The sequence below is a fragment of the Silene latifolia genome, unplaced genomic scaffold (genome assembly GCF_048544455.1).
Source record: "Silene latifolia isolate original U9 population unplaced genomic scaffold, ASM4854445v1 scaffold_594, whole genome shotgun sequence".
Lineage (NCBI taxonomy): Eukaryota > Viridiplantae > Streptophyta > Magnoliopsida > Caryophyllales > Caryophyllaceae > Silene > Silene latifolia.
In genome coordinates this window covers 10,124-32,775 of record NW_027413503.1, presented here as the reverse complement: position 1 = coordinate 32,775, position 22,652 = coordinate 10,124, and the positions used below count along the sequence as shown (strand labels likewise).

General features: G+C 38.5%; 1 protein-coding gene and 1 non-coding gene across 3 annotated transcripts; one reads left to right on the top strand and one right to left on the bottom strand.

Annotated features, from left to right (window-relative positions):
• Positions 1 to 1,430: 1,430 nt before the first annotated feature.
• Positions 1,431 to 20,905, top strand: LOC141639906 (serine decarboxylase 1-like). 2 transcript variants are annotated; one of them, XM_074448887.1, is made up of 5 exons: positions 1,431 to 1,551; positions 1,688 to 2,006; positions 5,646 to 5,877; positions 6,794 to 6,987; positions 20,713 to 20,905. In XM_074448887.1, exons 2-5 carry the CDS (start codon positions 1,721 to 1,723, stop codon positions 20,823 to 20,825), a joined length of 825 nt encoding a protein of 274 aa, XP_074304988.1. In that variant the 5' UTR covers positions 1,431 to 1,551; positions 1,688 to 1,720; the 3' UTR covers positions 20,826 to 20,905. The 2 variants fall into 2 exon arrangements, with proteins under 2 accessions (XP_074304988.1, XP_074304987.1); XM_074448886.1 differs by lacking the exon at positions 20,713 to 20,905 and adding an exon at positions 9,546 to 9,812.
• On the bottom strand, positions 11,462 to 11,570 carry LOC141639907 (small nucleolar RNA R71). Its single transcript, XR_012542759.1, has one exon. It is a non-coding gene; the product is annotated as a small nucleolar RNA R71 (small nucleolar RNA).
• Positions 20,906 to 22,652: the final 1,747 nt, after the last annotated feature.

The following is a 22,652-nucleotide window of genomic DNA, read 5'->3' as shown; positions in this document are numbered from 1 at the left end:
AATAATTATTTTAGTAGTACCAATAACCCATCGGTCCCGCTTAAGATGGGTACCCATTTTATATATAAAACGGATTCAAATACTAGCAAATGATAATAATAAAGACAAAATATTTGTCATTTTTAGGCAACTTATCATGTCATTTCCGAGGTAGTAAGAACATAAGAATCTGGAATAATTCTTGTATAAGGCGGTTTACACAAGCATTAGTGTAAAACCACGAGTTAATTGTAGTAAATATATCCCCTAAAGTAACTACTTGGCTATGTTCTTTTGGACTAAAGTCGAGTTAATATAAGTTAACTTCGATTCTATAAGTTGATTGATTCATTTCAAATCCTATAAGTTCAGTTCAGATCCTATAAGTTGAATTCATTTCAGATCTTATAAGTTCAGTTCAGTTCAAATCCTATAAGTTCAGTTCAGATCTTATAAGTTCAATTCAGTTCAGATCTTATAAGTTCAGTTCAGTTCAGATCAGATCCTATAAGTTCAGTTCAAATCCTATAAGTTCAGATTTTATAAATTAAGTTTAGAAAGGTTATATACGGATTATTATTTTTAAAACCCATGCAAAAACACTTGACATTAATTATTCGATACATATATAAATTATTATTTTTAAAACGAAATTATCACTCCTCTCATTATTTTTTATCGTAATATAATCATAGTATAATGTATGAACAAACCAATGTATATAAGGTAGAAAATATTATTATAAATTGTGGTTTAGACTATATTTTATTATCAATGTTCTCTCTTTGCTGCCCACTAATCTCAATAAACGTTTGTGGTTTTTTTATAATAAAAATAATAATTATTATTATTATAATAAATAACAACAACAACAACAACAATAATAATAATAATAATAATATTTAATTTAAGTTAAATGTTAAATTAATTTAAGTTAATTTAAATCTGAATCTTGTATGTTCGGTTCAGATCCTACAAGTTCAGTTCAGTTCAAATCCTATAAGTTCAGTTCAGTTCAGATCCTATAAGTTCAGTTCAGTTCAAATCCTATAAGTTCGATTCGATTCGATCCTATAAGTTCGATTCGAGATCCAATAAGTTCGATTCGATTCGATCTTATAAGTTGAAAAGTTCAGATCCTATAAGTTGATTCGAGATCCTATAAGTTCGATTCGATTGATTCGATCCTATAAGTTAAGTTGATTGAGATCAGATCCGTTTTGATCAAAAAAAAAAACAGGGCCTTATTTTAAGTTATTTTTTGTTTTAAATATAACAGATTTACGTGAGACTCTCTCAATAATCTGAAAGCCCGCAAGGGTGTAGATTAATGGCTAAAAATTGGTTAAAACTCCAAGAGTCTTAGGTTCAAATCTCGTCAAGAGCCATCTTATGTAAGTAAAATGACCTAGGCCAATGCCTTCTACACTTAGAACCTCTCAAAGTCTCACCCCCTTCAAAAGGGTAATTAATCTAGTGTACGTTGGTCCACTCACGTAAGTGGGATGCTATAAGTACATACTTTTGTACAAGTTCGTTCCAAACCTATTTTACATCTTGCCATAATTATTGGTATGCATCTTGGCCTTCTCTCTATTTTCATCTTCTCCCAATTTCTAGGATGAGCTCTTCATTATTGTTTAACTATGTACTTTAACTTTACGCCTTCTGCCTTATTAATCTCCCCTATTGTCAATTCTTTTTGTAGATTTTGATTCTTGCTTGTAATATTGAGCAAGACATGAAGACAATGGCTGGAACAACACTTACAGTAGGGTTGCCCTTGGACAAGAGCCAAGATACCGCAAAAAGGATTAACTTCTGCGAAAATGGAAACGGTACTAAAGGCATTGTCGTACAATCTAAAAAAGATAAGGGAATTGTCGGGCGCAGGGATGTGGAATTCTCGTGCCATGAGATAATTGAACCTGAACTCGATCCTGAAGCTAATGCCGATAAGGAGAATTATATAACCTCTGTCTTGTCCACATTCGAAAAATCTCTTCAGAGGACTAAACAAAATCTAGGTAAGAATGTTTATACGTCTTCTTTATTGTTTCACATTTACCATATATCTTCGTAATAAAATGGGTTAAATAACCCAATTGGTAAAAAAGTGGCACAAATTCTCATTATAGAGAAGGATTAAATGCATAATAAGAGACGGGTTGGATCCCTCTCACAAAGAGGGAAGTGGGAATGCAAGTGAGAAACCAAGTGGGTTCTTCTTGGCCTCCCACTTACCTCTTTGTAAGAGGGATTCGACGATCTCATTATAGACCGATATCCACGTCTATAATGAGACTTGTTGAAAAAGTGGAGGATAGTTGCCAAATTAGTAAAAAAAGTTTCACTTGTGATAAATTGGTAAAAAAAACTTAATAAAATGTGACAAATTGACCAAAAAACTATTACTTTATTTAATTTGTTATTCATAGAACTAAATTTGTCTAAAATACCCTTTTACCCAAGTCACCCAACTCACAAAATATAACCGAAAACAAAAAAAATAAGAATAGATGACCAGATGAAGTTTACAACTAGACCTGGTAAACGGGTCAATTGAGTTGGGTTTGGGCCGAGCCAATTCGGCTCGGGTCATTTTGGGTTGTCCTATTATCGGGTTAGTTCGGGTCAGGTCAGGTCGAGTTGAGTTGTTTTGGGTATTTTTCGGGTATGTTGGTTGGGTTATTTCAGGCCAGAATCATATTCGGGTCAATGGTTAAGATAAAAAAAAAGTACGTTTAATACTATTACCTATTTTTAGTTTAATTTTGATACTTGATTCTTTATTTTAACGTAAATTATACTCCCTCCGATGCAGACAGATGGTAACACTTACCTAAAATGGATGAACCACACTAATGGTAACATACCATATTTGGCATGAAAAATAACTAAATTACCCTTACATCCACTACGGCACTACTTATTTACAACTTCTGCTAGTCTTGCTTGTGACGGGCTAATCCCGTCACAAGCTTGTGACCTCTCACAAAAAGGGAGAGGGGGCAAGGTGGGGTACCCCCCATGTGCTTCCCACTCACCACTCAATGAGTATTTTGTTAGATAAAACGGTATCCGTCACAAGCTTGTGATGGATATCGTCCGTTTTCAATGAGATTTTGTGTTACAGCTTTACCAACCACTCACCCATTCACCAACTACTTATTTAATCCACCTAAACCCATGTGGTCCCAATCAATATTTCCTACTTCACAAAATCTCATTGAAGACGGCACGTATCCGTCACTTTGGAGTGACGGATACCATTTCCTCTCACAAATGACCCAAATAGAGGAGAGAGGGAAGCACATGGGGGTGCCCCCACCTTGTCCCCCCTATCCATTTTGTGAGTGACATTACCCGTCACTTGCTCCGACCCGTCTTCAACAAGACTAATTGTTCCTACTTTACTCCTTACTTTTCCACCTTTTCTTAAATAACCATTTTTTGCTTATGTTTACATCTGTCTGGATCGGGGGGAGGATTAACTATTAAGTGTGTTTTTAAATTAGTCATTTATTTGTTCAATTAGAGTGTTACATTTTTCGCGTCATTTTTGGGTCGGGGTTTCGAATTTGTTTATTTCGGGACGGGTCGCGTCAGATCCTAGTCAACAAAATTCGGGTTGTGTCAGGTCAATCCGGTTTCGTGTTAAATTTGGGAGTTGTAGTTCTGATAAATTTTGGATCTCGGATCAGCCTTATTTTCGAGCAGAGTCAATCAAGCTAAATCGGTTTTTCCAAGTCTACTTACTAGGTAAACCCGAACCAATTCGACTTTTTTTGGGGTTTGGGCGTCCTATCATCCTAAGAAAATCCGCATGCGATCCGGAGACCGTTGGCTCGAAATTAAGTCCTACAAGGCTCGAAAATGAAAATTGGATTATTTTTTTTATTTAATATTTCATTAATTTATATATCTATCTGAGGTGAAATATTAAAAATCAATGTTTACGAGTAATTTTTGTCCAAATATTTATGGATCTAATCATTTTTTTTAGTCGAATTATTCAAATAAGAGAAAAACATGATACACAACGTTAGATCAAATTTGGGTCAGGTTTGTTAATTTTATGTTACGGGTCATAGTTGCTAATGATGAGTCTCGGATAATTTTTTTTAGTTTACTAATTCAATAAGGGTAGCTTTGTCAAATCTTGTTGCAATGATAGAGTATTTGTTAAAGTGAAACTTTTTTGGCCAATTTGCCACATTCCATTAGTTTTTTTACCAATTTGTCACATGTAAAATTTTTTTATCAATTTGACAACAACTCTCCAGTTTTTTTTACCAATTTAGTAGTTTGGCCGAATAAAATGTCATAGAGTGATAAAAAAATTCCTCCCAGGCCATTCATTTATGTTGCTGCAATATCACTAACTATGATCGTCTTATTAGTTTAAAACCCGTATAAAGTTTCACGGAGATATATATATATACCGTAATTTAAAATATTTTTAAAAATAATTTGTGTATAACATGAAATATCCAACATTCCTAATCATAAGTGTCTATGAATTGTTTTTACCGCAAATAAGTGGTCTTACCTGAAAGAATAAATAAATTTATGCTACTAAGCTAATCCGGTATTAATAGTCCTGACTGATAGGCAAAATTGTTACCCGCACCCAACCTGACACTGACCTCAAGACTTGAGCTTGACCCGAACCCGAATTTACGACCCACCCGAATGTGTTTATTGTTGTAATAAACCGAGTATTATCCATAAAACCCTGATAATAGTTGACCTAAAATGACCCAAACCCGAAATAATACGATCGCGCGAACCCGAACCCGAAGTCTTCAAACCCCGAACCGACCTACCGGTTGATCCGTTTGCAGGATCTAGATATTAATCTAAGAAAACAATCTTTTAATCTAAACCCGCTAATTATCAAACACTTCTACGAAAGCTTCTTAATTGAAATATACTCCCTCGGTCCCAAGTCATTTGTTTTGAAATATACTCCCTCCTTCTGATTATTTGTTTACCTATGGTTTTGGTACAAAGACTAATGAATGAAGATGAGACCAATTATTAGATGACAAGTGGCTGAAATTGAGTGTAGAGGATCAAATTGCACATCAAAGGCAAATCCTAATATAGAAAGACACCCAAAATGAAATAGTAAACAAATGATCGGGATGGAAGGAGTAATAGTCAAACATATCAATCCAATATGTCATTTCTAATCTGCTTGAACAATCTATTTATGCTAATAATAATATGTTTTGTACTCCCTTCATTCAACTCCAAATAGAACATCTCGTATTTTGACATTATTCGTGTTCGAAGAGAATATTCGATATTCTTTGTAATATATAAGAGAAAATATATTCATGTGGAATATTATTTAATTTAATTTTGTAAATACAATTAAAATATCAAACTTTTATATTTTTTTATAACGTAAAATTGAAGATATTTATGTTACAAATCTTGTATTGACAAGTGTGTAATGAGACCATGTTGTATTTGGAGGTGTATGGAAGGAAGGAGTACTAAAGATGACCTTACTCCTATTTTAAATGGTGAGGAATTGTAGTGTAAATTTAGGACTTTTATAAGTCTTTAACTAATAAAAATAAAAATAAAAAAATTTAAAATTTAAAATTCTATAGAAGCTTTAACCTGTCCAAAGCATAATCTTATTATTGCAGGATATGCACTGAGATTAGATTTTGATTATAGTGCTTTGGGGCAATTGCCAAATCAAGTAATAAACAACTTCGGTGATCCATTTATTGAGCCCAACTTTAATGGGCAATCGAGGAAATTCGAGGTGGGTGTTTTAGATTGGTTTGCACGACTTTGGGAGATCGAGGAGGAGGAGTACTGGGGATATGTCACTAATGGTAGCTCCGAAGGCAACCTTCATGGCATCCTCTTAGGGTAATTATACATTATACATAACTATATGCTTATTGGAAAAAATTCGTTATGACTCCTTAAAAAGCTTAAATAATGCAAAAGTTTAAACAAACTCGTATACTAAAGAAATATTTTTGTTTATATACGATAATAATCTTATCTATATTAATACAAAATCTTCTCAATCCTCATTGGCCACGTCATTAATTCGATTTTTTTTTTTTTTTTTTTTTTTTTTGGAAATTCATGTTATGGTGGGACCGTGATGTGATGTATTTATTTCTTCACATTTCCGTCTTTTCAAACATGCGATAAATTCCGTCTTACAACAAATTCTATGAAATAATATTATGAAAAAATTCTATGAATTAATATTATGAAATAATTTTATACATTCCGTGTAAATAAAATTAATAACATATACGCAGAATGAATTACAAATGCGAGTAAATGAAATTGAATTACATAATTTTTAAAACAAAATTACATAATAATAAAAATACATAATTTCAAGAAGAAATAACATTTATATACGGGATCGAATATAAAACGCAAATGAATTACATACATATGTTAAAGTTGATTATATTAGATTATATTTCTTTTATCCGGATGTAAAGTTTTTATGTATGCTATTTTTATTTACAAGAGTGGATTATGTTATTTCCTTATAAACCAGTGTATGTGAACACGTGTTTTTAACAAATTTAAATATAAATTATGTAGATCGTAGATTTAGACCAACTAGGTAAGTACAATAGAAATGCAAAAACAAATATACATCCAAAAACATTAATACTGGCCCAAATACATACCCGTGCAATTTTGAACGGGTTTAAAACTAGTTCATTTGATTTGTGTACACTACGACTATTTAATCCTTTTTACTAGAGATTGCGTCATGTTAAATTTTAACACCATTATTAATTTATTCTAGGAGGGAGTTGTTTCCAGAGGGGATATTTTACACCTCAAGAGATTCACATTTTTCCGTTTTCAAAGCGGCACGAATGTACAGAATGGAGTGTGTCACAATTGATACACATATATCTGGGCAAATTGATTGTGCTAATTTTAAAGCTAAACTGCTCCAGAACGCAGATAAACCAGCCATCGTCAATGTCACCCTAGGTAAATCCTTTTATTATTATATTGCAGTCCTATACTCTTTATCTTTATTCTATTTACAATTTTACATAATAATGCTAAATTTATATTATTGGTGATCAATGGATATTGTCTTATTTGGTGTTTTTTCAAGATATGCAATAGTTAAAATTTTTTTAAAATTAACATAAAAATTTCATATTAACACTTTACTCTTGAGAGGGTGAACATGAGTCCATTGGGAGTTTCACCTAACTTTTAATCACCAGACTCTACCCAGGCCAGACCAGACCGTGTAATTTGGTCCAGACTAGACCGGACCTTACTTTATTTGGCCCGCTTCACGGTCCATCTATTTACATTAGTTTGGTCTTTGGTCCGGTCCTGGTCACAAAGCGAATGGACCGCGGACCTAACAGTGGACAAACTTTTGTAATGAAAATCATTAAAAAAGTATAATTAACAAATGTTTCTCTTCATATGATAATAGTATTTTGTTATTTATTAATTTGACATATTCTATTATCATATGAAATAATACACTTAATCCTATATCCCTAATATAAATTAAATTTATCGTAGAAATAATAAAGTAATGAGCCCAATACATTGTTTGGTCTATATGGTTCGGGCCAGGCCATGCCGTGCATTTATTGGGTTCAGATCAGATCAGACCAATAAAGGTATGGTCCGATCCATGATCGGACATTTTACCCTTGTTTGATCTTCGATCCACAAATTTTAGTCCGGTCCGATCCAATCCGATCCCGAACCAATAAACACCCCGGCGTTGCGGTTAGCCCGCTTTCAATATTCCAATTTCCATACAAAAGAAACAACACTCAGAGCAAACAACACCCCTGGTGTTGCGTAGTATAGTAAGCATACTGAGGAACCTCCAATTTGTTCTCCATTTTTTCATTGTTTTAAATTTCCGGCAAAACCATTACGTGAAATATCGAATTTGCTCCGACGCATGTCACAAGCGCTAAATGATGTGGTTCATTTTTGCACGTTAAACTAAATAATAAAGATAACGCTCTAAATGAGTTCCATAATCTAGGGGTGATTAAAAAATATCCGATCTGATTTTTTTTTTTTCCGAATTCGATCCGAAATTCGAAAAAAAAAATCCTAATATATAGATACTACTTAAATTGAATATCCGATTCAGTTTTTTCCAAATAAACTGGATTGGATGTGCATTGAGAATTTCTTAAAACCGGATATCCGAATCCAATCCGAATTTTAAAAATTTATTACTCCCTCCATTCAACTTTTATCACCCCATTTCTCCAATCAATAGGTCTTGGTATAGACGGGTGGGGCGAACAGACGGGTAAAGACCTCTAATGAAATGGGTAGTGGGAACAAGGTGGGGCACCCCCCATGTGCTTCCCACTTTATGGGAAATAGGTATTTTGTGAGGGGAAATGGTATCCGTCTATACGTATAGACGGATAGTGTCCGTCTATAATGAGAATTTGTGTTCTCCAATATATGTAAAGAGTATTATATTAAAGTGGGGTGATAAAAGTTGAATGGAGGGAGTATTAAAAAAAAAAGTTATTTGATAGGAATAATCGAAATTATGGCTCCGTTCGACAAGACATTTCGGTCACGATTTGGTCAAAGTTGTAACACCCTCATACACCAAGGTGTCTTACCAAAACCACCTAATGCATGAGAGTGCTACCGTCTCGGTTGCCCGAGGCAATATATATCAAATAGACCATCAAAGAATGTACTTTAAATAAATAGTTTAAGTGGTTACATCAAAACTCAAAACTGTAAAGTACGATACAACTGTTCCAACAACCAAACCAACTAAATAAATAAAAGTATCTCAACATAACAGCGGAAAACTACTACCTGACTCGTGGTGACTCATCCCCAGCTAACCCTCGCGCATCCAAATCATACCTGCTCAATAACTGTTCACCATCCCCGAATGAATCACCATAGTTTTAAAACAATTAAACGGGGTCGATTCTCGCATACACAATATAAGATAATAAAACAACAAGACACGACACAATTCTCCAACACTAGCACGAAGGTCTAGCCACGCCAGACACAACGCAACCGAATCCACTCCGCTAGTGGGGATCGCAAAGACCATTCCCACCTAAAGCCCGCTCATTTTTACTGAGCGAAAACTCATGTTACTTAATATGCACATCCCCTCTTATGGCGGGTTCCACAAGGGGCGAATCAAGGGCGTGAAGTCACTCCAACAAGTGACTCCACTCAGCCGAGGACGCACCTCGCAACCACAGACAAACAACAACAATAACCAATTACAATATCAATACCAAATTAATTACCAGATAATCAAATGCCAACAACCATCAACCATCTCATAACCATGTATAAAATAACTGAGTAGGAAACCCTACCTAGAATGCAATCACCACAATTCGACACAATCAACAGATCAAAAGGGTTCATCTACGAAATCACCTCATATCAACCTATAATCATATAATCACAATTCCATAATCAACAATACTCCCAAAACCCCCTTATTACCCAATTAGGGTTTAACCAAAACTAACGAATTAATATAAAAACTGTACTAGGATCTTACCCACAAGGCCACAATACGACGTTCTCAAAGTGTAAAGAACTCTACAATCCGACAGCCCTTGGATTTGATAGCAATGCGAGAGAAGGTGATACGTGCATATTCTATACACTTTATCTGTGGTTTTGGCACGTATTTCCATGCATAATTGGTAGCTTAAGGCTACTATTTTTCCCGAAACGGTTTACTTTGCATTTTCTATGATTTATTGTAGGAATGCATGGAAGTAGGCTAAATCAAGCCAAGTTCGTCCTCCGGAAGCGAGTTCGAAGCGAGGAAGGAGAGTTCATTCACTCACCTTGGGATGCGTGCAAGGAGTGAAGAGTTGTTTGGAAGCATCAAAGAGCCATTGCACAAGCATTTTCGATCGATCGACTAAGACTTTCGATCGATCGACCACTGAGCTCTGAGACGAAGCTCTTTCCGCATGTTCAGTCGATCGACCGTGCTGACCAATCGATCGACCTGATTTCGAGCTGATGTTTAATTTTCCGTGTTAGACTTTTAAAAGCCCAACTTGTAATTAACTTTCAGTATCTTTTTATCAGTAGGAGGCAGCAACTTTTAGGTTATGTTATTCATTCTGGAAAAAACTTAGTTTTCAGATCTAGCTTGAGACGGAAACCTTGGATTGGAATGCTTTGTTCTTGATATTCAATTAGTAAGCCTTTTGTGCAATTCTTCTTTTTCTTATTTTTGCTTGTTAATTTAATTCTTGTTCCATCAATTAATTTCAGTAATTGAATTTCTCTCCTTTGTTCTAGTTAGATTCCATCATGTTGAATTTGTCCTTATTTATTAATTTCGCAATTAGTGTAGTCATGATTATGTGTAGGTAATTCTTTTGATTGGGAATAAGGTGAGCCATGGTATTAAAATTAGGATAGTTGTGTAGCATGAGTTCTTCCGTATTGGTCTTGTTATCTTTGATGGATTTCTTTGCTAGGTCGAAAGATTGGTAATTTGATTTATTGCTAGATTTAGAATTTCTCTTGAGTGAAAGCTTTGTTAAATTCTAGGGAATTATTAGACCGTGAGGTTATTTGAGCTTTGATCGAAAGACTAGCTTATTTTCCCTGAGACTGTATTGTGAGATCTCTGCTGCTTGATTGACCTGTTATTTGCCATGGTGAACCGAAATTCCCGATCCTCTTTTTATCTTGTTAAGAATATTCATTTTAGCAATTAGCCATTTAATCAATCGATTTCAAAACCCTCAATTTATCGTTACTCTATAGACTGAAAAATAGCAAACAAAATCAACCTTGTCTCTCTGTGGTTCGACCCTTACTATCACTAGCTATAGTTTTAGTTTGGAATTATAAATTTAATTTTGGTACTAAACGACGGTATCAAATTTTGGCGTCGTTGCCGGGGAGACGGTGTAATTCTGTTTGCTTTATTTTAGTTTATTTCCCTTGTCTCAAGGAACTTTTGTTCCTTGAGGCCGTTGCTTACCTTTGCTTCTAGTTTTGCTTTTGCACAGTTAGAGGACAGGTTTTTGAGAGGAAGACTTGAGTACTCTCATTTTGGAAGTTATGGCTACGATATATGATAATTTTCAGCCAAAGGAGCACCACCTTCCAAAGGGACAACAGCTACCTACCCCTTCTACCGGTAAATTCGAGTTTCGTTCCTCTTATCTTGATTTAGTGGAACGGAATCAGTTTGCGGGTCTGCCAGATGAAGACCCCCTGAAACATATGGAAATTTTCACGGACTATTGCTGTTCAATACCTATACCGAATGGGGTAACTCAAGATGAAGTAAAGGGGTTCATGTTCTTATACTCCCTGAAGGATTCGGCGCGAGATTGGTATCGCTACCTCGATAGAGTAGCAGCTGGAGTCACTGATTGGACATCTTTAGCACTAGCCTTCTACAAGAAGTACTTCCCGCTTTCGAAGATTGATGCCTTGAAGAGTAAAATCACGAGTTTTCAGCAAGGAGCCGACGAAGATTTTTGTGAAGCATGGGGACGTTTCAAAAGTTTGGTCCGAGCTGTCCCTCATCATGGTTTCCAACAATGGTATCTTTGCAATCTATTTTACAATGCTTTATATGATGATTATAAGGTCATCTTGGATGCAGCTGCTAATGGCAGGTTTCAAAATAATACCGGTCAAAGTAAAGGTTGGAACACCATTGAGGAGATGGCAGTCCATAAAGCTGAGTTTGGAAGTTCACGTGGTAAGTCACGAAAGCAAAGTGAAGACATGACTGCTGTCGTGACACTTATAACCTCCATTTCTACCCGTCTCGAGAAGCTCGAGATTTCTGAAGCTTCCAAAGGGAAAGTCGAAGTTCCTATTCAAAACTCAGATGAGATCGAGAAGTTAAGAGAGATGGTCCAACTCCTTTTGGTTCAAGTGGCGAATATGGAAGCAGCCGGGATTGAGTCCTCACAGAATTTTGTGAAACAATTGGAGAATATAGAGGCTAAGCAAGCCGCTAATTCTTCAATTAAATATGAAGGGCCGGTTGAGACGATCAATGCCATCAATCTCAGAAGTGGCCTTTCTTATGAAAGTCCCGACAAGCCAAAGGAAGACTCGGGGAATGATGAAGAAGCTCGTTTGAATTCTGATGCAAAAACGAGTCTGAATGCGATAATTCAGTCGATCGACTGCATTCGATCGATCGATCAAGTGTCGAACAAAATAGTTTACGGTCGAAAACTATTCACACCTAGCACATCCATCGATCGACCAACATCCTCGATCGATCGATCGAGATACTGATGACGATAATTCGGACAGAACTGTTCACGCCCGGCTACTTGGTCGATCGACCACCCATACCCGATCGATCGAATGGATCTCCAGGAGCGAGGATGCAAATCCGTCAACTAGTTTGCATGATTCATCACTCATTGATGATTTGATGGGGGTTTTAAACCTACGGAAGCCGAAGGTTACTGATCCTACGGCCGGTGTTGCGATCCGTATCCGGAGCGTTTGAAGGCTACCAAGTGGAGCGTAAGTTTGGTAAGTTTACGGAGATGGTCCAATCTCGAGGTAACGGTTCCTTTCATTTGGTTTAATTACCCAGGTACCCTCTTATGCTAAGTTTATGAAAGATATTTTGAATCGTAAGAGAAATTTTCGTGATGATGGTAATGTTGCGTTTGTGGAGGAATGTAATGTTCTTTCACAAGTTAATGTGCCACCTAAATTAAAGGACCCGGGTAGTTTTTCAATTCCTTGCACTATAGGTAACCACGTAATTGGAAAGGCCCTTTGTGACTTAGGGGCCAGTGTTAGTGTCATGCCGTATTCCGTTTGCGAAAGGTTAAACATTGGTAGACTTAAGGTGACCGATATTACCGTTCAAATGGCAAATAGATCGACTCGAGAGACCTATAGGTGTTCTAGAGGATGTACCGTTCGAGTGGGTAAGTTTTTTATTCTGTAGATTTCGTTGTTTTGGACATTGCGAGAGATAGTCGGATACCTATTATTTTAGGCGCACCGTTCTTACATACAAATTTGGAGCCGTGATAGATGTCAAACGCGGAACCATCACCTTAGAGGTAGGGATGACACCATTGAGTTCGATCTTGCTCACAAGGCAACTGAACTTTCTTGATGAAGATACGTGTTATTCCATTGATATTGTTGACAGGGTTGTTACTTGTAATTGGAGGGAATCCTTAGCCAAGGATCCCTTAGCCGATCTAACCCATTCGGATGAGTGTGCGGGTAATACAAAGGAGAATCTTTGAGGAGCCGGGACGCTTTGGTCGCCTCAATGGAGAGCTACGAGCTCAATGAGGAAGAAGATGAGATGCTTTTGAGCCTGGCCAACGATAACTTGGTGAACACTTGCTACACCATTGAAGCCGATTCTGTCTATCTTTGTAGAGAGTAAAGGTGCCGAGCGTAAGCCACTTCCCCTAATCTTAAGTATGTTTTTCTAGATGATACGGAGCGGTACCCGGCTATTGTTAGCTCTAAGCTTAACGATGACCGGTATCTGCTTTGATGTGTATACTTAAGAAAAACTGGAAGGCTTTGGGTTACTCTTTGGATGACATTAAGGGCATCAACCACGATGTCTGTATGCACCGGATAGAGTTGGAAGAAGGCCACAAGCCTTATAGACAGGGGTCAACGCAAGTTAAACCCAAAGATGCGGGGAAGTTGTTATGGTAGAGGTGATGAAACTACTTGATGCGGTATTATTTATACGATTGGCAACTCCAAGTGGGTTAGCCCGATTCGGGTAGTCCCGAAGAAAGGAGGGACTACCGTGGTTAAAAATGATAAAAATGAATTAATACCAACTCGAGTAGTGACGGGGTGGCGGATGTGCATTGATTATAGACAGTTAAATGCCGTCACTAAGAAAGACCATTTCCCCCTCCCTTTTGTTGACCAAATGACTGAAAGACTTGCTTCTAACAAATTTTTGTTTTCTAGACGGATATTCGGGTTCTTTCGGATCCCTATTCATCCGACGATCGAGTAAGACTACTTTTACTGTCCACGGGGTGTTTTTGCTTATCGTAGAATGCCTTTCGGATTGTGTAATGCCCCCGCTACCTTTCGAGGGTGCATGATGGGGATTTTTTCTGATTACATAGAGAATATTATGGAAGTTTTCATGGATGATTTCTCGGTTTATGGCGGTGACTTTGATCGTTGTTTAGCTAACCTTGATAAAGTCATGCAGCGTTGTATAGATGTTAATCTTGTTTTAAACTGGGAAAAGTGTCGGTTTATGGTCAATGAGGGAGTTGTGTTAGGGCATCGATTTCGATAAAGGTATACATGTTGACAAGGCAAAGGTGCAGGTGATTGAGCAATTACCTCCTCCCGTGAATGTTAAAGGAGTGAGGAGTTTCCTAGGTCACTGCCGGTTTCTACTGGCGTTTCATTAAGGATTTTTCAAAAATTGCTAAACCACTTACACAATTGCTTCTTAAGGATCTTTGTCTTTGAATTTACTGATGAGTGCCATGTCGCTTTTAACGGGTTAAAGGAGGCCCTAATTTACTGCGCCAATCATTCGGCCGCTGATTGGGACCTCCCATTTGAGATCATGTGTGATGCCAGCGATTATGCTATCGGTGCGGTTACGGGACAACGAAAGAATAAAGCTTTGAATGCCATATACTATGCGAGCCGAACTCTGGATGAGGCTCAAGTCAACTATTTTACCACTGAGAAAGAGTTTCTAGCTGTTGTTTTTGCCTTAGACAAATTTCGGTCTTATTTTTTAGGCTCTAAAGTTATTGTTTACACTGACCATGCAGCGTTGAAGACTCTCTTTATTAAGAAAGATGCAAAGCCAAGGCTTTTGAGGTGGATACTCCTTTTACAGGATTTTGATTTGGAGATCAAGGATAAGAAAGGAGCGAGAGAATGTGGTAGTGACCACTTATCTCGTCTGCGGTGACGAGAAAGGGAGGATTCTTTGCCTATTAATGATTCCTTTCCTGATGAGAGTTTGTTAGCTATTACTACTTCGGGGTCTAATCCACCTCCGTGGTTTGCTGATTTTGCTAACTTTGCTGTGACAGGTAGGATACCACCCGAGCTTTCATGGCAGCAGAAGAAGCGGTTTGTCTATGATGCTAGACAATATTTTTGGGATGATCCTTATGTTTTCAAGGAATGCGCAGACGGTTTCATCCGGAGATGCGTACCTCAGTGGGAGGTGAAGGATATCCTAGAGGCTTGCCACTCTTCTGCTTATGGTGGTCATCACGGTCCGTCCAGGACCGTAGCTAAGGTACTCCAATCTGGTTTCTATTGGCCAACTCGCATGCGGTTGTCGCAGATTTTGTTCTTGAATGCGATGTTTGTCAAAGATCGGGGAATATTTCCAAGAGACATGAGATGCCACAGGTAGGCATTCTTGAGGTCGAGATTTTCGATGTCTGGGGCATTGATTATCAAGGACCTTTTCCGAGCAGTCAAGGTAATAAATATATCCTCGTAGCTGTAGATTATGTATCCAAGTGGGTGGAAGCTATTGCTACTCCCCATTGCGATGCAAAAGCCGTGATTAAATTGTTTAAAAAGATTATTTTCCCTCGTTTTGGTGTCCCTCGGGTTGTCATTAGCGATGGGGGAATGCATTTTAAAGAGAAACAACTTAGTGCTTTATTGACTAAATTCGGTGTCCAACATCGTAGAGGTTTGGGGTATCATCCCCAAACTAGTGGTCAGGTTGAGGTTTCTAACAGAGAATTGAAAGAAGTCTTAGCTAAAGTTGTTTCTAAATCACGGAAAGACTGGAGTCTCAAGTTAGCTGATGTCTTATGGGCTTATAGAACTGCGTTTAAAACGCCAATCGGGATGTCACCATACCGATTGATTTATGGTAAGACATGTCATTTACCTGTTGAGTTAGAGCGTAAGTCTTGGTGGGCTATTTGTGATTTGAATTTGGATCCTAACCTCTCTCGTGAGAAACGCATGACACAAATTGAATGAACTAGAGGAATTTAGGTCATTGGCCTATGACAATGCAAGGATCTACAAGGAGAAATCAAAGCGGCGGCACGACAAGAGAATTATAAAGCGCGAGTTCCATATCGGCGATAAGGTACTTCTTTTTAACGCTCGTATCCGTTTGTTTCTGGTAAGCTAAAATCCGGTGGACCAGGTCCCTATACGGTCACTGGTATCCAAAGTTCGGATCTGTTGAATTGGAGACCTCTGCTGGAGAAAGGTTCAAGGTAAATGGCCAATATGTGAAGCACTACCATGGATCAGATGCATATGTTGGGAAGGTCGAAGTTTTGTACTTCGATCCGCTATCAGATGATGAGAAGTGAGGTAACAAGGTCGTGCGGGACCTCTTAAACCAACGCTAACTGGGAGGCAACCCAGGTTGTAGTTATTTTGTAATTTAGGATTTCCGTTTTGTTGTTTCATTCAATTTGCTTTTAAGTTTTCTTGTTTTGTTTCCTTTATTTTCATGCATTTGCAATTTCTTGGTTTGGGAAAATTGTACGCCTTTGATAATTTCTGCAGGAATTTATTTTATGCAAAGTGCGTAAGTGGTCTACCGGATTTTTGCGGGAGAAAGACGAGGGAAGTTATGACGGCGAAATGAATTTTGACGATTTTAATTCCAATTGCCGAGTTCAAGCATCGATCGACTAGGAGGTTGATCGATCAAGCGAGGAGAAAACGAGGCTACTCTTGTGCATAGGGTAGTGGTCGATCGACTGGGTCACATAGTCGATCGACCGCCAAGGAGAGTCCAGAAGCAATGATTTTGAAGGATCAGTCGATCGACCAAGTGAACAGGTCGATCGACCCGATCATGAGTTGAGAGGAAGTTAATAAGGGGAGTTTACATCCTTCTTTTCTCATTCATTCACTTCCCAAAAATCTCAAAAAAAAAAAAACAAAAGAAACCCTAAGTTCCCTCCCCCTGCTGCGATTTTCACCTCATTCCCGTCTTAATCACTTGATTTTTATTGCTTTAATCTTCAAAGTTCATCAAGGTATGTTTCTAATCTTATCTTTATGCTATTTGTTCGAGTTTTGCTGAAGTTCCATGCCAAATTTTCGAGTAATGTGCCCTTGAGACGAAAAAATCGATTTGGGGAAAACGATTTTAGGGTGTGATTTCTGGACATTTATATGCTTTAATTGCTTATTCTAGCCTTTACCCTTTGATTTTCGACACTAATTAGCAACTAGGAGCAGCTATTTCAGTTTGCCCCAAAAATTTCGAAACCCTAATTTGCGTGATGGTCTGATTTTGATGCGGGTTTCTGGAATTTGAAACTTAAGATGGTTGTTTGTTGATAATTTGACTCTTTTGCAGGAATAACAATGACAAAGGGAAAAGCGCCAATGCAAGAGGGACAATCGAGCCAACGGCCTGCTAAGCGGCCACGCGGACCGCCTCTGATGATAGAATCCACTACGGATAGTATACCTGACTATCCGCAGGTTATCTTTGAAAAACCTATTAAGCGCGCTAAATTCTCCTTCTTTGTTTCGATTGTAAAGGTCACAGCTACCCGGTTTCTCCACAAAGACACTTTGGAGAAACTAGGCTGTTATGAGTCGGTCGTGTCCCTGCTAAATGGGACGGGTATGATAGGTCTTGTGGACATGGCTGAGTTCACATATTATGTTTTGACCCTTGAGTTCTTTTCCTCTTACGCTTTTGATTCCGAAGCCTTTGAGGCTGATTCGACCAAACCCTGCATTTCCTTTCGCCTTTTTAATGTCAATTATTCTCTGACACTTGCCGATTTTGCGGGTTTTCTGGGTCTTTATTCCGAGGGTAGAACCTCGGACCCCTCTGACACTCACCGGACCATGTGGTCTTGTATCGGTGACACTTACGGGTTGAGGAGGACGGGCACTTCCGTCCACTTGCCCCCTCTTCGTTATTTTTTACGGCTAATGGGTAATACCATTTTTGGCCGTAAAGAGTCTAATAACGTGAATAATATTGAGCTTTCGATTTTGGCGGGTTATCTGAACGTTGAGCGTCGGAAAGCCCGCATCTATAACATTGCCTACTTGACCGCCGCTCACTTTCAGACTGCAAGTGAGGGGCACTTGACCACCATTGCTTGTGGCGGTTTGGTGACACGTATCGCCAACCGCCTTGTTTTACTTTTCCTCGACAGAGGACCCCATCGACCCCGAGCTGCGTTTTATGGACCTCCCTTACGCGAGGAGCGTCCATTGGGTCGATAGACGGATGCGGTGGAAGATTGACTCTTTCATCCGTGACCGCATTCCCGTCACGGGCTACCCTCTCGTCCCGCCCCTCACCATGTTGAGGGGGCCGCTAGGCCGCCCTTGCCTAGTTACAGCTTTCCTCCGTGGCGCCCACACCTTCGCTAGTACTTCGAGGAGGGCTCATGCCTCCTCTTCACAGTGCACCCCCTACCTCCACTTGCTCCCACCGCCGGCACCTCCACTTTTCGACCACCTACTCCCTTAGTTGTCCCTCCGGTCATGGACCGAGGGCAATGTCACGTGTCTTGGGTGATTTGTGCGGGAGCTTCAACGAGCACGATTGGACACGGCCATCGCCTGCTTCCGGCCTACGACGAGCTAGCTCGGGGGGGGATGCTTCCCAAGGGTGACTGGGCTCACCCTTCTTACTTTGTTCCCCCCGAGGGTGGCTACCCTCGGCCGCTAGGAGACCCCCTCCTACCACCACCACTACCGGGTCCCTCCACTTCCGGAGAGCCACTCCCTCCGTTTCCGGGAGAGCTACTCCCCGCTGGGAGGAGGAGAGTGAGTCGGGGTCCGACGAGGACGCCCCCCCCTCCTACGAGGGTGGAGATTAGATCTTGGTGACCTCCCCGTTTTTGGGCCGGTTTGGGGAGGTCGTATTTTGTGAGTTGTTTTCCTTTCTCTTTTCGCTTCCTTTTACTTTTTTTGCTTTTATTCTCCCATTTTTCTCGTGGTGATTTCTTTGTTGAGCACAATGGGGACATTGTGCGTTTTGGTTTGGGGAGGGTATTTGCATATGCCTTTTGTTTTGCATCCGCATTTGTTTTTTATTGCATTTCGGTCACATGTTTAGTGCATTTTTGTTTGCATTTGTTTTTATTTTCACCATTCAAAAAAAAAAAAAAAAAAAAACAAAACAAAAAACAAAAAACAAAGAAAAAATTGAAAAAATGCATAAAAAACCAAAAATATCACGTTTACTTTTGCATATAGTTGAGTCGGATTGGAGTTTTTAATGATGATTCTGCTCTATTAGTCAAATATGCCATTCCTTGCCTCTTCATAGTTTGCTTAGCAAGAATTAAAAGCGATATCTCAAATTTTGTTATGGAATCTATTTCGAGCAATTAGACTTGACTCATTACTTTTGGCAAACTACTTATACCTTCTGAGATATAGAGCCTATAACTGGTGACATTTATGACCGGTTAATTTAGGATTGAGAGTAGTTACTCCCTTCATTTCATGTTTTGCACGTGTATGAGTTTTGATTGCGTATTGCCTATATGCATCGGTTTGTGGTCGGTATTGCATGTTTGGAGAATTATTGCATCATCCCCTTTCTCATTTTACCCCACTAACTCCACTATAAGCCAAAATTGCCAGTTACCCTCAACTACATCCCATAATTAGCCTACCATTGTGCCAAGCTAGGAAGTAGTAGAGGAATTTGTTGATTTAAGCTGTTTTGGTTCGCTCTTGTAATGTTGGAGCGGGTATTTTTGAGAAGTGACGGATTTACTTCAGCCTGAAAAAAAGAAGAAAGAAGAAAAATTCAGAAAAAAATGAAAAAAAGAGGAGGTCATTACAGGCGGGAATGTTACTCGAAGTGTGCAGGGTGGTCGATCGACAGCCATCATTGGTCGATCGACCACCAGTTCAGGTCTTGAAAGAAAAAAAAAATGAAATGAAAATGAAAAAAAAAAAGAGAGAGAGTCTTGAAAATAATAAGTCTTGGCTGAAATAAAGACACGCCTCATGTGTTTACCTCTTGATTTGGAGGCGTTCGTTGGATTTTTGTGTTGCCTAGTAAATAAAGGCATGGTTATTTGTTTTTGTTGAGTTGGAAGAGCGGGATTCGGTTACTAATGGTTCATTAGGTACTAGCTTGGCTCTTACCTTCACTTTTCCATAATTGTTTTGCCCCTTCTTTCCCACTTAGCCTCACATATCCAAATTTTGCAATAGTTCGGCATGTGATAGTCCTTGACGGTGGTTATGCGTATGTACGGTGAATAGAATCATTATTCATGCTAGTCAAGCATACATGTTTTGTCGGTCGCAGTCTAGGTGAGAGACTATTTTTCTCTTCCCTCTCTTTTACATATCATCTTACCATTTGCTTTGCTGAGAGAAGAGCGATCCGGGAGAGTCCGATTGTGTGAGTCTTGCAAGGTCGAACGCCCGATCTAATTCTATGATATGCATAAATTTGTTCGCTTGATTTAAGCTTTGCAGTAGTTAACTTTGGGCATTAAATGGTTTGGCATTGACTTGTAGTTAGCTCTGAAATGTACTCCTTTCCGTTTAGTTTCATACGGGTCATAGTGCTTGCTTGGGGACAAGCAAGGTTTGGTTTGGGGAGATTTGATACGTGCATATTCTATACACTTTATCTGTGGTTTTGGCACGTATTTCCATGCATAATTGGTAGCTTAAGGCTACTATTTTTCCCGAAACGGTTTACTTTGCATTTTCTATGATTTATTGTAGGAATGCGTGGAAGTAGGCTAAATCAAGCCAAGTTCGTCCTCCGGAAGCGAGTTCAGGGAAGCCAAGAGGAAGGAGAGTTCATTCACTCACCTTGGGATGCGTGCAAGGAGTGAAGAGTTGTTTGGAAGCATCAAAGAGCCACTGCACAGCATTTTCAGTCGATCGACTAAGACTTTCAGTCGATCGACCACCGGAGCTCGTAGGCGAAGCTACATTCCGCATGTTCGATCGATCGACCGTGCTTGACCCCGATCGATCGACCCGATTTCGAGCTGATGTTTAATTTTCCGTGTTAGACTTTTAAAAGCCCAACGTGTAATTAACTTTCAAAGTATCTTTTTATCGGTAGGAGGCAAAGAAACTTTTAGGTTATGTTTTTCATTCCGGAAAAACTTAGTTTTCAGATCTAGCTTGAGACGGAAACCTTGGATTGGAATGCTTTGTTCTTGATATTCAATTAGTAAGCCTTTTGTGCAATTCTTCTTTTTCTTATTTTTGCTTGTTAATTTAATTCTTGTTCCATCAATTAATTTCAGTAATTGAATTTCTCTCCTTTGTTCTAGTTAGATTCCATCATGTTGAATTTGTCCTTATTTATTAATTTCGCAATTAGTGTAGTCATGATTATGTGTAGGTAATTCTTTTGATTGGGAATAAGGTGAGCCATGGTATTAAAATTAGGATAGTTGTGTAGCATGAGTTCTTACGTATTGGTCTTGTTATCTTTGATGGATTTCTTTGCTAGGTCGAAAGATTGGTAATTTGATTTATTGCTAGATTTAGAATTTCTCTTGAGTGAAAGCTTTGTTAAATTCTAGGGAATTATTAGACCGTGAGGTTATTTGAGCTTTGATCGAAAGACTAGCTTATTTTCCCTGAGACTGTATTGTGAGATCTCTGCTGCTTGATTGACCTGTTATTTGCCATGGTGAACCGAAATTCCCGATCCTCTTTTTATCTTGTTAAGAATATTCATTTTAGCAATTAGCCATTTAATCAATCGATTTCAAAACCCTCAATTTATCGTTACTCTATAGACTGAAAAATAGCAAACAAAATCAACCTTGTCTCTCTTTGGTTCGACCCTTACTATCACTAGCTATAGTTTTAGTTTGGAATTATAAATTTAATTTTGGTACTAAACGACGGTATCAGAAGGATCTTACGTTGTTTTGTTTTCTCTTGTAAAAGAGTTAGAATAAAGTAAAAAAAGATAAAAGAAACTGACGGAAATGTTTATATAACCTTTTCACGCATTGTTATCAAACCCGGCAAAAATCCGTAAAACCCGACTTACTCGATCGAGTAACTGAGATCGCTTACTCGATCGAGTTGCCTTTACTCGATCGAGTACCCATCAGACAGAACACACTCCAGAATGCAAAACCAACTTACTTGTCAGAGTAAGCCTTACTCGATAGAGTACCCAACAGCTCATAAATCCGTGGTATTACAAAAGTAGCTTATTTGACCAAAATTTCAGGTGCCTTATTTTTTGTAAGGCTCCGTTTGGCACGACACTTCAGGTAGCTTATTTGACCAAAGTAGGTTATTTGACCAAAATTTCAGCTACCTGATTTTTTTGCAAGTGTTTGGTAAGTAGCTTATTTGGTCAAATAAGGTACCTGAAATGAAATGCTACCTTGGGTAGCATTTGAGAAATCAGGTACCTGAAAGGACTTAATTTCCATTTTTTACCCCTTTATTCTATAATATTAAATAATTTTCATATCCTTTTACGTCATTTTACCAAAATTGTAACACCCCCATACTCCAAGTGCCTTACCAGGACCACTCAGGTAGAAGGATGCTACCATCTCGGTTACCCGAGGAAATGATAATCATAAGACAATAAAGAAACGTACTTTAAAAGTAAATATAGTTTAAGTGATTACATGATCAAAACCAAAACTGATAAACTGAAATACAACACTCTCAGA